The 15,333-nt window shown below is 48.0% G+C and overlaps 6 protein-coding genes across 6 annotated transcripts; 4 read left to right on the plus strand and 2 right to left on the minus strand.

Annotated features, from left to right (window-relative positions):
- Positions 1 to 1,518: 1,518 nt before the first annotated feature.
- LTR84_007237 (uncharacterized protein) lies at positions 1,519 to 2,461 on the minus strand (the record flags this gene model as incomplete). Its single annotated transcript, XM_064850790.1, has 4 exons — positions 1,519 to 2,049; positions 2,094 to 2,249; positions 2,296 to 2,382; positions 2,429 to 2,461. 4 exons carry the CDS (start codon positions 2,459 to 2,461, stop codon positions 1,519 to 1,521), a joined length of 807 nt encoding a protein of 268 aa, XP_064702456.1.
- Positions 2,462 to 2,824: 363 nt separating this feature from the next.
- LTR84_007238 (uncharacterized protein) lies at positions 2,825 to 3,996 on the plus strand (the record flags this gene model as incomplete). Its single annotated transcript, XM_064850791.1, has 5 exons — positions 2,825 to 2,935; positions 2,985 to 3,139; positions 3,186 to 3,300; positions 3,350 to 3,536; positions 3,587 to 3,996. 5 exons carry the CDS (start codon positions 2,825 to 2,827, stop codon positions 3,994 to 3,996), a joined length of 978 nt encoding a protein of 325 aa, XP_064702457.1.
- Positions 3,997 to 6,093: 2,097 nt separating this feature from the next.
- LTR84_007239 (uncharacterized protein) lies at positions 6,094 to 7,964 on the minus strand (the record flags this gene model as incomplete). Its single annotated transcript, XM_064850792.1, has 3 exons — positions 6,094 to 6,859; positions 6,914 to 7,400; positions 7,496 to 7,964. The coding sequence occupies 3 exons, from the start codon at positions 7,962 to 7,964 to the stop codon at positions 6,094 to 6,096; spliced, it is 1,722 nt and encodes a 573-aa protein (XP_064702458.1).
- Positions 7,965 to 9,758: 1,794 nt separating this feature from the next.
- LTR84_007240 (uncharacterized protein) lies at positions 9,759 to 11,308 on the plus strand (the record flags this gene model as incomplete). The annotated part of the gene is made up of 3 exons (XM_064850793.1): positions 9,759 to 9,794; positions 9,850 to 11,050; positions 11,100 to 11,308. The coding sequence occupies 3 exons, from the start codon at positions 9,759 to 9,761 to the stop codon at positions 11,306 to 11,308; spliced, it is 1,446 nt and encodes a 481-aa protein (XP_064702459.1).
- A 1,218-nt stretch (positions 11,309 to 12,526) lies between these two features.
- On the plus strand, positions 12,527 to 13,369 carry LTR84_007241 (uncharacterized protein; the record flags this gene model as incomplete). Its single annotated transcript, XM_064850794.1, has 5 exons — positions 12,527 to 12,595; positions 12,674 to 12,832; positions 12,924 to 12,985; positions 13,041 to 13,151; positions 13,210 to 13,369. 5 exons carry the CDS (start codon positions 12,527 to 12,529, stop codon positions 13,367 to 13,369), a joined length of 561 nt encoding a protein of 186 aa, XP_064702460.1.
- A 494-nt stretch (positions 13,370 to 13,863) lies between these two features.
- LTR84_007242 (uncharacterized protein) lies at positions 13,864 to 15,126 on the plus strand (the record flags this gene model as incomplete). The annotated part of the gene is made up of 4 exons (XM_064850795.1): positions 13,864 to 13,926; positions 13,978 to 14,189; positions 14,251 to 14,333; positions 14,408 to 15,126. 4 exons carry the CDS (start codon positions 13,864 to 13,866, stop codon positions 15,124 to 15,126), a joined length of 1,077 nt encoding a protein of 358 aa, XP_064702461.1.
- Between the last annotated feature and the right edge of the window lie 207 nt (positions 15,127 to 15,333).

The raw sequence follows: 15,333 nt of genomic DNA on the forward strand, positions 1-15,333 counted from the left end.
GCTCACAATCAGGTCGTAGTTCAAATAAGTTCCAGTGACTTTTGGATGAATGTGCCAAGGCTCAAGATATAACAGCCCCCTTCCCCTGATATTCGTGCTTTTTCTGCTTTACAGCCACTTGGAAGGCCTTCAGAAATCTCATGGATGGCAATTAGATGTACAGCCCTCTTCATGTTTCGGGAGCTCGTGGTTGACCTTGAGTCGTGGTAATTGACAACTTGGGACAGTGTTATCTATCCGAACATCTAATTTTTCTCGCTCCAGCCGTGCTCGTCTATCCAGGAGGAATTTGAGATATTCATCCACCTTCTTCTGTGAAAGATTGTTGAGTTCTGCTGGTTTCTTTTCTGGCACAATTGAAAAAGTGGATCCCATCACTAGGGCTGGATGAATTATGTCGTTCTTATTTTTTGTCGGCTGCTTTATCCGAGTTCGCGCAGGGGGGCCTTCTTGCAAGTTGAGTTCTACACGATCCTGCGAGACCTGAGGTGCTTTCGAAGTGGTGTGCTGTCCCACCTGACTTTCCTGATCCCCATGAGATCTCTTTTTGTTCAGCGGAACTTTTTTAGTCTGGCTCATCCGCAGGTCATCTGTGTCCTCCACTACTGGACCGCTGGTGTGTTCACAGTCATCAAAGTCATCTCTAGCAGAGTGGCCAGAAATTTCAGTACACCACCGAGATTCGCTCTTACCGATCTTAGTGCGGAGCATTCTGCTTTGTGCTTGAAATTCAAGATCTGATCGCCTTCGAAATGCGGCCTTGAGCATGAATTGGCAAGCCCAAACCTGTGGAATTAGAAGAGCGATATCTAAATTCAAATCAGTCTGTCGATGAAGATGAGGTAAGGTCCGATGGGCTGCTTTGGCAGAAACGCTCAAGGTATGGTTGAAAGCATGGAGGTAAGTTTGAGATACTTCACCCGCCTTTACTTCCTCGTTTTAGAAGTACATAGCAAGCTGATGTTTAGAGGGTGAAATTCTACTGTACTCCCTCAGAGGAGATGCCGCTAGCAATATTCCGAAAGAGCCCATCCGCACAGTCCCATTCATTATCCATCTATGGTAAACCGGCTCTCCATACGTTACCCAGTCTTTCTTTTACGTAATGAGCTACTGGGACATGTCTTTCGATGGCTCCATACGTGCGGTATTTATATGCAAATTACCGAAGGGAAAACGAAGCAGGCCGCACCAAAGGCTCTTGACGCTGCTTATAAAGCAAAGAAGCAACGGCTGGCTGCGTACTATTCAACGGGTCACATGAAAGACTTTTTGAACGTCGAGCTCGAGAAATTTGTGAGAGGTCGTGGCTCTTTAGTGCAACTCTATATGGGCCTTCTTTCATGGGTCTCATTTGTTGCCAACTTGCAAAAGCGGACTGTTTGTGGAAGTGATGTGTAAAATGCATGCTTTTGGGAACGGTTAAGATGTGCTACCCATAACACTGGCTATCGTTTTCTTTTGACGCTGGCTTCTCAATCTTAAGTGGATTACATGAAGGATAAAGTGGTCGGAAATTTAATGACCATTCCGCTGGTTCCATTCACGATCAAAACGCGTCAAGGCGCGCTGAGCTGTAGGAACGCAGTCCAACGCCTTGATCGACGTCCTTCCTGGTCGGCTAAGCATATAGAGGACGGCATCTGAAAGGTCTTCCGCAACCAGAGGATCATACCCATAAAAGAATTCATCCATCGCGCTCTGATCGTATTGGACTCTTTGTTGATGGAAGTGGGTTGCCACACAACCAGGTCGCAGGACAAGGATCCTGATGTTGCTGCCTGCGGTTTCCATTCGGAGACTATTGCTAAATGCCTCCAGACAAGCTTTATTCGCATGGTACACGGCTTCACCGTCAAAAGGCGGACACTCTAGACCTGTGACAGACGAGATGTTGATAATGGTACCGTCTTTCTTCAGCCACATACTCCTGTTCAGAACTGAATGAGTGGCATACATGACTCCTGCAATGTTTGTCCCATTCATCTGGTTGACCAACTCGATAGGAAGTTCCCAAAATCTTGCCGGGGCACCTAGGGCAAGACCAGCCTAGTGCGGTCAGTTGAAGCCTTCGCAACGACTTTCAAACTTACATTATTGATCAAAATATCGATTTGCCCAAATTTGGAAACCACAGCCTCCACAACCTCGTCCACAGCCTTGTAGTCTTGAAGATCGACTGGGTATATCGCTACCTTGACATTGACATGGCGTTCTTGTATCTTTTTCTGGACCCCCACCAATTTGTCCTGGAATCTGTCAACCGTGTCCGACTTAGCTCATCTATGGTCTTACTTCGCTGCGGGACAACAAGGCCAAATTGACACCTTCCTTGGCAAGCGTGTCTGCGATTGCTTCTCCAATACCCATCGACGCTCCCGTCTAGAAAGATCTTAGCACGCAACTTCTTCGTGAATCAAAAACATACCACTAAAGCTGTTAACCCTGTAAGAGACGTCATTTCAAGAAGTGTGATCTATGCTGGTTGCTCTGGAACAGCTGGATGGCTGCGAATGTTGGAGGAAAAGCTTTCGTTCATCATTTAATAAGGTGCATTTCTTGGCACGTGACTTGTCAAAACATTTCCATGGGAGCGGGACGCTTATTTTATTTCTTTTCGGTGCTCCTAAGCGATTGCTTTGCCACTTACATGGCTTTTCGAAAATTGAAAGCTTTGCTCATTGTCACCAGAGTTAAATACGGCTAAAACGGGAAGCTGTAGTCGCTGTCTTTGATATTAATTGTGATATCTAGAAGGACCACAAAGGGATCAAATTCTGTTCCAACAAGAATACCTGAACTGACACTGCTTTTCATATTGAAGATGGCCACAATACCATATTTGACACTCCCTCATTCGGGTCACCAAATCCCACAGGTGGGATTTGGCTTGTGGAAGGTAGCCCCGGAAGAAGCCGCGAACTTGGTTTATGAGGTAAATGATGTCGTTCAACGAGAAGCGCCAGCTTTCTAACTGGCATCAGGCAATCAAGAGTGGTTATAGACTGTTTGACGGCGCATATGACTATGGTAACGAAAAGGAAGCCGGGGAAGGAATCAGGCGTGCTATCAGTGAGGGTATTGTAAAGAGGGAGGACATATTTATAACCACTAAACTATGGAACAGCTGTCATGAAAAGTATAAAGTCGCTTTGAATATGCGTTTCATGGCTGATAACAATCAGGGAAAGAGCCATCAAAACTGGCACTGAGCAGGTAGAGGAATGGGGCCTTGGATACATCGATCTTTATTTGATCCATTTCCCCATCGCCATCGCATTCAATCCGAAACACACGAGAGTGAGTATTTACCTTGTTCTGACTGGTGACAGGACTGACTTTGCGCTAGGGTTGGTACTACGATGGTGAAGGTGAGGTTCGCCTAGAGAGAACGTCAATTCGAGAAACTTGGGAAGCGCTTGAAGAGTTGCATGATAAGGGACTTGTAAAGGATATCGGAATTTCCAACTTCAATTCTCAGGCAATTTTCGATATTTTCACGTATGCAAGAGTCCTGCCGTCAATGCTGCAGATCGGTGAGTACCGAATCTAAGATGTGTCAAGCAACTCCGTCTGATCTGAACAGAGCATCATCCTTACCTTGTCCAGAAAAACTTGGTCGATTTCTGCAAGGACCAGAATATGCTTGTGACTGCGTACAGTTCGTTTGGTCCACAATCCTTCCTCGAACTTCCAGCTTCGTTTCCTACCAAAGCCGCACAGACTCCGAGACTTTTTGATCAAGATCTGATCAAATCTATTGCGGCCAAGTACGGGAAGACTCCGGGGCAAGTTCTCCTCCGTTGGGCAACTCAACGAGGTCTTTGCGTCATTCCAAAGAGTAATCATAAGGACAGGATGTTGCAGAATTTGGATGTGATTGGGTTCGACATGACACCGGATGAACTGGAGTTGATTGCTTCCCTCGATATAGGACTTCACTTTAACGATCCGGGAACCTATCTACCAGGCAGACCGCTACGGTTGTTCACATAACAGAGGATGATTAATATGGCTCTCTCAGATGGATGCAACAGTAGCGTGCGCAAACTTTCGTGTCGGATTAACGGTCTTTGTAATGGGTCTAGATTCGAACCCCTGCAGTCCCCTAATCCGATCCATTGACGCTCGAGTAAACTTGCCATGATTTTGTTGAGGAATAAATATACACAATCATGAATAATCAATGACAGTAGAGGCCCAAGAATGGCCCTGAGCATGGCTGCTAAGATAGATGAGCAAAGTAAGCACACGCCTGAGCAGGCTGAGTATCTCGAGCTGAGGTTGAGGTGAAGCTGAGCCAGGTCACCCGATACCTGAGTAGAGCGGCAAGGCCTGGTTTTAAACGGGTGCCAAACCCAGGTCCAGATTCGCCGCTGAATAAACCATTATACTGAATAGCAAAGCTTGACCGCTTCAAAGCCCATTTCCGTTTCTCGGATTGAACCACTCGTAAAGGTTCAACGTGAGTCGTGGCTAAGCCATCCAAGGCTGTGGCAGCGAGTCTTAGGCCCAACCTGGAGGGTTTTGAGGCACACCTGAAGAGCACGAGCATCGCCCCGAGTTAGCTGAGGAGCCATGTAGGTATCTGGATATCATTAGAGGTTTATTTACTAGCGCCTGGGGTAGCAAATGACGACGGATAGAGGTTCGACGCTATCGAAAGTATATTGGAGTGTAAAGCAGCATCGTTGCACTATTTGACAATACGCACTGCCCATTGAGGCTCCCTGAAGCAGACAATAATCATTCTTCGCTCGCGTATTCACTGACACAACGTGGTTGTTGCTTGTCAGCCCCGTGGAGAATATGGAGCCAATATGGCTTCGGACACCCTTTCAAACCTGAGCAGAAGCTTAAACATGTCAATATTGCCTTTTCGTTGGGATCGGTAGCGGAGTTCCCTACCAAGGGAGAGATGTTGGACTTGGAGATGTAGTAGTTTCCTTGCTGGTGGAAATCTACTTAGGAGTTATTCAGTTCGACCTCAGAAGAACTCTCGCTATCGGTTTCAAGGGAACTGGGTGTTTGTGGCCACCACCCCGATCCCTGCTAACAGATATCAGTAATTTGAATTCTGAACTCTGACCCGGACTGGTCTCTCTACAGCTCCAGAAATAGATCGCAGCTTTCCAAACTCGAAAGGCTACCTACAGATACCCAGGATCAGAAAATGAGAAACTATTTGCATCTGGCTCTGTTCACGATCGAAATATTGAAACGTGTGAGCATTGTTATGGCTTCCTAAAGGGAAGCATACCTCGACTTTCGAACCATCCTCATGTCACCTTATCTAATTATCTTTCCCACTAGAGGATCGCGAAATCCAGGGCTGAGCGACACCAGATCGAACTTCACTGTCCTTACCACTAGTGAACCGCACAATATGGAAAAGGTGCTCATACGGAGCGGATTTCGTTGTCGATCACTACTCGTCGAATGCGGTGGCAGAGCTTGTCGCAATATTGAAGGAGAAAGAGATAGTCCTTGGCCCGCTGGAGCTTTGTGTTGATAACATCTCAACAAAGGATTCCGCTGAGTTCTACGCTGCGGTCCTCACACCCGGGGGAAAGCCAAATCCATCGAAGATCATTCACAGCGTCTTGTCATCATTCACCCCGCCTCTTCCGGGTATCACAACACTGCCAACTGTTGGCTATTCCTTCCTTGGCGAGGAATGGGAGTTCAAGGGACAAGTGTACCCAGCTAGTATCGAAGATTTCGAGCACGCGAGAGATTTTGCCATTGTTGTGGAGACATTGCTTGAAATGGGACACATAAGGCCGCATCCGGTAGATGTTAGGAATGGCGGGCTCGAAGGTGTTGTAAGCGGCGGACTTTCGGAACTTAGGGGTGGCAAGGTGAGTGGCAAGAAACTTGTGTACCTGTTGTGAGCACCCACATGCCTTCGTGGCACTGTTTCTGTGGCGGGCTAGGATCTTGCTCATATCTCACATGTCATTATGCTCCAGTATCAGACAATAAATTGTCGTCGAGTGGTGGTGGGGGTGGATCTCCCGAGGGCTGGACAGAATATTAACATATCTTGAACGACACACCGTGGTATTCAATGTTGTCGGTCGTAGCATATGCTTAGGGTGGACCGTAGAAGGGTAACACAATTTCATCACCAGCTAAACCGGTACTGCGATGTGCAGCATGGACTTCTTTCCAGAAGATCTTCCCCGCGTCTTCGCAGCAATAATCCCACCAAAGATGAGCCTCGAGTATTCCTTCGACTTCTTTCCAATCATTTGCATGCCATAAGAGATTATGCCTGAAAGTGGAAACAAACCACGAGCGATGTTCAGTAGGGAAAGCCGCGATTCCGCCAATCATAAGAACCCATGTCATCATTTCGAGATTTTGCAGGAGAATTTCATCCCCAGTGATGGAGATACTGTGGCGTAGACTGGTGACCAGCCGTGTATTCACGCCTGAGACATGTGGGAGCGGAAAGAAGACCATATTGCTAAATATGAGTAAGGTCACCCGGCATATTTCGCGAACCTGTTCATCAAAGACGGCAACCGCCATATCGACCGGCTGTAGCGAGGTCAACCTATGTTGGAAAACAGATCTCGCACGAACTAGCGAAGGTAGGCTAGGGGCAGATGCTGTTTCTCGGAGATACTGATCCAGGCCTGCAAGCAGCACACAAGCCATTCCTATGACCTCCATATAAGACTCGCTAAAGGCCAGTGTTGGAAGTGTGACTAGAGATCTGACAGATTTCAAGAGAATGTGCTCCGCCTTCGAATCAGGAACGTACTCGATGTCTGGTATCAGTGGATAGATTGGGTGGCGATATGGGAGCCTTGGAGAGGTTCCGAAGCGAGTGGCAAAATACAGGTCGCAACTATTGAGTTATCAGTACCAAATTAAAGGTTCAAAGTTAAGTGACAGGACTAACAACTCAACAGTATCTCTCAAGCCGTAGAGAGTTACCGCTTCAATGCCTCCAAGCCGTTCAAGGATCATAAAGATCGCATGCGTATGCTCAGGGGCCAGTCTCATTTGTCCATATATGTGGAGGTTTTGAGTCTTTGCTAGTGGGGATTCAGGATAACCAAGGGGAGGGATATATTGGCCACGAACGGGTTCGCCGTGCGCAGCAAGCGTTATCACAGCTAGAAGAAGATTTTGGTGTGGAGTTCCGTCGCCAAGTGTTCGCAATTCCTTCTGAAGTAGGTTCATGGCAAACGTCTGATGCTTTAGACCCAGGGTGTTAGTGGGATCGACCGGCGACTGGATTGAATCCAGGGAGACTAGCATGCCGTAAACCATGGCATGTAAAACTGCCGGAGATTCCATATTCGCACGAAGCCAGGCCCTCTTCAACGGATTGGATCGTTGATTGAGGACGGAAGGTTTAAGATGTCCCCATTTCATGTCCGCAGCTAAGCGTAAAGTCAGTGATTTGGAGAACACGAGCGCAGAGAATAGGCGTAGTCGTTCTCTTTTCACGACTTTAAGGATCCATTCAATCACTGACCTATATCTAGGACTTTGAAAACATATGGAGGGAGACCCTTCTCCGCAAAAGCATCGAAAGGGTCAACATTTCCTTGTCCCAGGAATGGGGAGTTTGGCGAAACATTTCTAGACCTCCATACCTGCAACTGATCATTCCTGAAAACAGGCTGCCGTTCGTCATGGTCGTCGTTTAGGAGAATTGTGTGCGTTTCTTCGACGACCTCCGTAGATTTACCAACTAATATCTCGTTGGAGCTGGCTGTCTCAAGTTGTTGATTGCTCGGGCTTTCCGGGCTAGCAGAAGAACTTCCGTCATCACTTGAGCTCGTCTCAGGCACGGCTCTTCGTTGCCTGGCAATTGCATGCGATTTTCGAGCGGCATGAGCGCGCCTTTGAGTGTCTTGGATCGCCTGAGATTTACGGTTTTGATTTGGTGCATATGATAGAAAGACAAAGTCTGGTTGCACGGCTCGTGACTTCGGCGCCATGACCGCGGGGTTTTTAGTACCTGCAAGTCATCTTTGAGGGTATCTGAATATGATCACGAGACGTGGGTCGCCAATGTCCGTAGTCTGTGGGACAAAGACAACCGTCACTGGAACGACGTTAAGCTTGAAGAACTTGAATGAACAAGAGGGTGTTGACGTTGGCCGGCGAGTAAAACCGGGTGTCCGAGTTTGTTTGGGTAGCTTCTGAAGGAATCGTCGACAGAATGAATGATTACGGTGTAACCAACTAGTCAACTAGTTAGTCGGCAATTTAGAGAGTCAAATGCAGGCAGCCTGAAGTTGGCGTTTGTTGTTACGTGGCCGAGACGGAGGAACGAGAAATTGGTGGATTGGAGTGCCTTCAGCCCTGTTCAAGCTTAAAAGAACAGTTAAGCATAGGCGATAATTGGTGCTCCTCAAAGATGTTCCATAGTTTGTCAGCGGCTTGCAGCCAGACATTGGCACAAATTACGAGGCTATTGAAAGATGCATGAATCCTTGCTGGCGATCAAGCTCAGCTTGTGGAGGATGGGCTCAGGAGGCCCCTCAGTCCAAGCCCTAAGGCTCCTTCGCAAATTACTTATGCTGCGACACACAGGGAAGGCAGAAGATGGTCGCCAGTCACGCTAAGCCCCTAATCCCGGAAGGGCAGTTGGTACGGATACTGCAACAATAGAATCCTGATGATTCTGCTGAAACTCTGATAGTCTGTTGTATATTATGTTCCGGTGCTCGTACTGCTTCCTAGGACGAGTACCGTGATTAACTATACTCAATGAGCATACACCAACCGTACCCGAGTGGCTATCATCTGAGGCTTCAGTGGCGATGAATCTCGCGAACTTCTGCAGGCGAAACTCCTATCCGTAAATGTAGCGACGGACCAGTCGAAGACCTTTTCGTACGAGTTTAGCTAATTATATCAAGTGCCTCATCAGTATCCGTAGAGAGTGATTCCTATGGGTTTTGCCCTCGCAAGAAGCCCTCCCAGCAGGACACGACTACCAGCAGAATGTATGGTCAATTGGGTCGTAAACTAGTTCGGAAAGGGCGCAATTCCTCTGGGGTCGCCCGTAAGCCCTAGCTGGGGCCGGACTATCGTCGGCCTTCCAAACAAACCATCTTGCAAAACTTGAGATGACTTTTGGAAGACTTTATGTTCCAGAAGAACGTTGTTGGTTTTCAAGGCTAGGATCTCTGGCCTCCCATGGGTCGTAATCATACCAAGTACGCAATAGGTATGTACAACCACCTCAGTCGTAGCCTTGCATGGATGGGTAGATTGGTTAGACATAAGTCATAAAGCCGCTTGATCTTGGGCACAAGGTGTTGGTTTCATCGACAAAAGTCCACAGTCAACCTTGAGAGCAATCTCGAACAGGCAGCGCAAGTAACCTCAACATAGCGCATCAATATTGTTGCTATCGGTGACGTTCCTGTTGCTATCGATCCCCAACCATCGCGGGCAACTCTTCACTAATTGGCTATCAAACTTGAAGTTTTTGGACAGCTAAGTGAGGGGTATACAATGTCACTGAGAGGTCTCACAAGTACCGGCCCGGCTCTCTCACGGAACTTGGGTCTCGCGCGGGGTTGTTTGTGTTCTTAGTCTCCGAGGCAGAAGATGAGGGGAGAATATGCCCGGAAAATGAAAGCCATGAATTCCCAGTCGTATCAGTTATTGCCAGCATTGGCGCTCTCATGACTGCAGGTATATAGCTGCAGAGTATCTTGAAAGGGGTCGTCGCTCATTTCTGCACTTCTACATTCACTCCTCTCAGAAGGTTCATCACCATGTCGTATCAAACCAATCTCTTCATCAACAACGAAGTAAGTGTCCGAGCTCCATGTCCACTGTAGCCCATATTGACGGATACACCAACAGTATGTCCCGTCATCAACTGGGGAAACCATCTCCGTGTACAACCCCAGTGATGACTCGTTAGTCTCAGACAAGATACAAGTCGCATCAGAAGCCGATGTTGACCGCGCGGTGGCTGCTGCGAAAGCTGCATTTCCTGTATGGTCGTCCATGCCTGGAGCCCAAAGAGCGGCTATTATGCTCAAATTTGCGGACTTGCTTGAGGCCCACGCCGAACGACTTGGCAAGCTTGAAAGTGTCTGCATGGGCCAACCGATCTCAGTCGCAACCCTGTTTGCACAGGGTCCACCCGGTGTGTGGAGATACTACGCCGGCTTTGCTGGGAAGATAGCAGGAGAAAGCTATCCTCCTGAAGGCGACGGATCATACAAGATCGTGGCGTACGAACCATTAGGAGTTTGCTCTGGAATCGCTGCATGGAACTCGACTTACACACTTGCTGCGTGGAAGATGGCACCTGCACTAGCTGCTGGGAATACATTCGTCTTTAAATCCTCCGAAAAGGCACCACTGGGAGCCTTGGCTTATGGCGACTTGATCAAGGAAGCTGGATTTCCACCAGGAGTAATCAATCTTTTGACTGGGGCCGGTCCAGTTGGCTCTATGCTAGCGTCTCACATGGACATCGCAAAAATTGCATTCACAGGGTCAGCTGCGGTTGGTCGCGCTGTCCAAATAGCGGCAGCTAAATCTAACTTGAAGCATGTTTCTCTTGAACTGGGAGGAAAATCGCCCGCTTTGATCTTCGACGATGCCAACCTTGACAACGCCATCCTGCATAATTCGGAAGGCTTCCTGCGTAATTCGGGTCAAATTTGCTTTGCATCTTCCAGAGTATTGGTCCAAGAAGGTATTGCACCTAAATTCATTGAGGGCGTCAAGAGAGCGTTCGAGGATGCCTCGAAAAAGATGGGTGACACTTCTTTGAAAGAAACTGCTTTCGGACCTTTGGCTGACAAGAAGCAATTCGAACGGGTGATGGGATTCTTGAAGGATGGAAAAGCGGAAGGAATTGAAGTACTTACTGGCGGTGACGCTCTGGGTGACAAGGGCGCATTCGTTCAACCTACAATACTTCTGAACCCGGATGTTAAAAGTCGTGTCTTTACTGATGAGATATTCGGCCCGGTCATTGCTATCAAGACATTTAAAACTGAGGAGGAGGCTCTTCACTTGGCTAATGACACTACCTATGGTCTTGGATGTGAGTTTGACCGTTATCCTTCCGCAAAGAATCCAGCTAACAGTTGTAGCATCGATATTCACGTCAGACATTCCTCGAGCTTTGCGGGTTGCGAGCAAGATTGAGGCTGGAGCAGTCGGCATCAACCAAGCATTTAAGGCATCACCACAGGTACCGTTCGGTGGAGTCAAGCAAAGCGGGATAGGCAGGGAATGTGGTTATGAAGGTTTAAAGGGCTATCTGCATGCAAAGACGATGTTGATCAACATGAACGTCTAAAAGCAAAGCCGGTCTAGGAATCCACGTCATAGATGTACTAAGTATGTACAACCATTGCTAGGGTTTGGTTTCAGTAGGGCCATCTACTGGAGCCACAGCGCTTGGAAAATCGTTCAAATGGAAAATCACTGTAGATTTGCTCAATGTTTCCAAGTTGGGATTGTCACAACTACGTCCGGTTGAGGAAAGGTTATGCTCTACGCCACATACTGGTTTCCAGCACATAATGCCAGATTCAGCAACTGTCTGTACTGATTAGGACATAGTGTGCATCTTCGCGACACAGCAAATCATTTCTGACAGCTTGGCAAAAGTCTTGATTGGCAGTAGCCCGATTGCTACTACCCCTGCCCGGTGTTTCCTCCCCTTCTTTTCATCTCTTCCGTATCCCTGTCTACTTTCTAAGCCACTTGAACAATTTAAATTCATCAAATGATGGAACTTTATTAAGCTTGAATAGGCTGGCTACGCCGGAAGCTGTTCACAATGCTCGACTGGGTGATCCTCCTTGGGCATTAAGCTACAAATAGGGTGACTACGCATGAGAATTGAGAAGACTCCAATGCGGTAGCTTACCTTGCGGAAGTCTCAATCTACCCAACTACCATTTGCAGCTTCAAACACTCAGCGCGGATGTGTGTTTTGTTTGTGCAGCTGTCCGCCTTGCAGTTACTTGACGGACGTCGCCGCAACCAATTCAGAGCTGATTCAAATAGCCAATACGTGTGCACCCCTCTACACTCTAAGGCAAACCCCCAGGACAGCCATCTTCATCTTTTGTCTGTCATACGATGAAGTCGTTCATAGGGGTTGGCGCTTGCTACTCTGATACCATATTGAGGCATGAAATCCTTCTGGGCACCCCATTCTCCGCAGGAACTAATATCGGCAAGTAGTGTCCCCCACTTTGTTGCCGAAGATGAGAAGTTGCGTGCCTCTACAATTAGGAGAAGACGCGGGGGCAACTGTCCCAACAGCCTTGAGGTGCTTCAACAGCTCTTTGATCACCAACAGGTTGATATTTGTCTCCACTTGCTCACTGTCCTTCCAAAGGCTTCTTCCGCAGCTGTCCAAGAAGTCAGAGACTCATTGGGGCCGAATGTGAGCACGTCCTTGTGTCTTTATCGGGAAGATCACTCCGAGCCTGCATCAAGCTACGTTATCAGGAACCTCGAAAATGGTTCTCGGACGATCATCAACTTCAATGCTCTACCAGATATGACCTATGATGAGTTTGCGCAAGCTACCGACTCACTCGAGTCAAGCACGTCATGGTATCATTTCGAGGTAAGATGGTAGTTTTGCCCACAATGCCGCGATATGACTCCACCAAATAGCTAACTATTGTGGCCTAAACAACATTAGGGCCGAACACCAGATATTGTCATTCAGTGCATTCGCCATTTGCGAAAGCAGTCTGCAGATGTGAAGATTAGTGTCGAGCTAGAAAAGCGACAGAGGGAGGGCCTTCAAGAAATCGCGTGCGAAGCAGATGTTGTCTTTTATTCGAAGAGCTGGGCAATTGTAAGTGCTTCTTATGCTCGTGCATTTTGTCCATTGGGCTAAGACACCTCATCACACACACATCCACTTGCTGAAATCGGCGTTACTACAGGGCAACGGATACTCTGGGGCTGAAGAATGCCTTCGACATCAGAGAACATTAGCAGCAAAAGCGTGAGGGATATGTTCTGAAATTTTGTTCTGTCCCGGCTCACCATTTTTCTACCAGGTTCCTTCTCTGCTGCACCTGGGGCGACCAAGGCGCAGCGGTTTACGAATCAGCTACAGGAAGTCACCTCCAACAACCCGCACACGTTCTTCCCGGTAAATCGGTTGTCGAGTATGTGGTGAATTCCTGAAATCTCAGTCGTAGGGTTTTCACTGACTCACAACCACAGTACGGTTGGTGCAGGTGACACTTTCATAGCTGGAATTTTGTATTCTTGTCTTGTCCATGCCGATGATTGGACCTTGCTTCAGAAACTGACCTTCGCGAACCAACTCGCGGGACGCAAAGTTACACAGGAAGGGTTTGCCAACGTCGCTGGCAACATCTAGTGATGGTCAGCTGTGCGGAAAATCTCGCTGAGTGCTGTTGACTCCTGCTGACGAATGTTAACGGTTGTGCTGGGGCTTTTCGCCAAATAATCAACATCTTAATTATTGCGAGGGAGTGTAGCTAAACATGACCTTGGTTAATGAGGCTTTCGTTTCGCTGTTGGCCATATAAACCGATCATTTTTCGACACTGTCACAGCGATACTTTGTTCACTTTGATCAAGGATGGAAATATCGGCGTGTTGTCTACGTTGGAGAACAAATTGGCCGACACACGACGCTGTCCGGGTGGTCTCCTACCCCCACGTTTTAGATGGGCACACATGGGTTCTCCGCAAAACAATCCCAGCCGAAGAGGTCGGTTCCTCGGTCCGTGTCCACCGATGAGATTGGAGAAGCGGGTTAAAACGTCATTCATAAGGTGCCCCTTCAATTGAAATTGTTTCTTCCCTTGTTGCATGAACTTGCCAAAGTCTCTTGTCTTGAATAAAATAATGTCTTTGTCTACGAGAAATCAAGCAAGATACACCATCATCCAAGCTGATGGTCTATACCCTGTATGTCTCGACTGTGTCAATCCTTCCATCCTCTGACACAAGCACGCGCAGGATGAGTCGATCGAGCAGAATATTTTCAAGCCTGGCGAGTCACAGAAATATGAAGTCGATTACAAGCAGACCTATCTCTGGCCAACTGGGACACCAACCAGGCGACCATGGTCTGACGTTGACAAAGCGCTTCGTGACCAAGTTGATGGAATTATGGTGTTGAAAATGGGCTTCACAGCGGCTGATCTGGAATTGTTCCCGAAACTCAAAGTGTGAGTTTACGTGAACAAACCAAGGATGACTGTACGATCTCAGGTCTAATCACGCTTTCAGAATTGTGCGAATGGGTGTTGGCTATGATAGACTTGACAGAGAGGCTCTGGCAAAGCGAGGAGTGACGGTTTGCAATGTTCCTGGTAAGTCGTATCCCACCCCCACCACCCCCACGCAGCTGCCGACCAAGAATGTCCATTGACTTGGTCACTTTTAGACTACGGCACGTGTGAGATCGCAGATCATGCTATGGGACTTGCTCTATCGCTACGCCGTGGGATCCTTCTCCATAATGAGACTCAGCGTGCTGATCCACCAGCACCATGGATGTACATCGACACGCCCCTAGTGTCCCGGCTTCAAGGCGCCACTTTCGGAATATTAGGGTTGGGCCGGATAGGCACAGCAGTGGCTCTCCGAGCAAAGGCATTTGGGTGCAACGTTTTGTTTTACGACCCATATCTGCCAAATGGAGTCGACAAGAGTCTTGGAATCGAAAGGACGAAGGACATCCATGAGCTGTTCAGGAGAAGTACGACGCTCAGCTTACATTGTCCTTGTACGCGAGAGACTCGTGGTATGGTAGGCTATGACTTGTTGAAACTACTGCCTAGAGGTGCAGTGTTTGTAAACACAGCCCGTGGTGAAGTTGCGGATCTGGATGGTATCGAACGGTGTCTCAAAGAGGGAATCATCAGTGGTGCTGGCCTTGACGTGCTGCCTGAAGAACCGATACCGGAGGACAATGTGCACCCCCTTATTCAGGCGTATCGACGGAAGGAGCCCTGGTTGATGGGCAGGGCGGTTATTACGTGCCACACAGCATTCTATAGTCCGGAGAGCTTTGTCGATATACGAGTAAAGAGTGCAGAGACCATGAGGGATGTTTTGATTGACGGCCTACAAAGCAACGTTATCACGCCCGAGATGGAATAGACTTATTATGCTACGCGATCACACCTCAAGGCGATTGATCTACCAGAAGACTTCCAGGTCTCATTGTCATACATCATGCAGGGCACCAACGCCAAAGTCAAGGACTCATCAAGCTGGGGGAGATGCTAGGTGCCCATCCGAGAGCACCTGCGTGTGTTGGAGAAAGATGTGAACGCACTTCATAATGCATGGACGAAACGCATGAGT

Source organism: Exophiala bonariae (genome assembly GCF_035927105.1).
Source record: "Exophiala bonariae strain CCFEE 5792 chromosome Unknown scaffold_28, whole genome shotgun sequence".
NCBI lineage: Eukaryota > Fungi > Ascomycota > Eurotiomycetes > Chaetothyriales > Herpotrichiellaceae > Exophiala > Exophiala bonariae.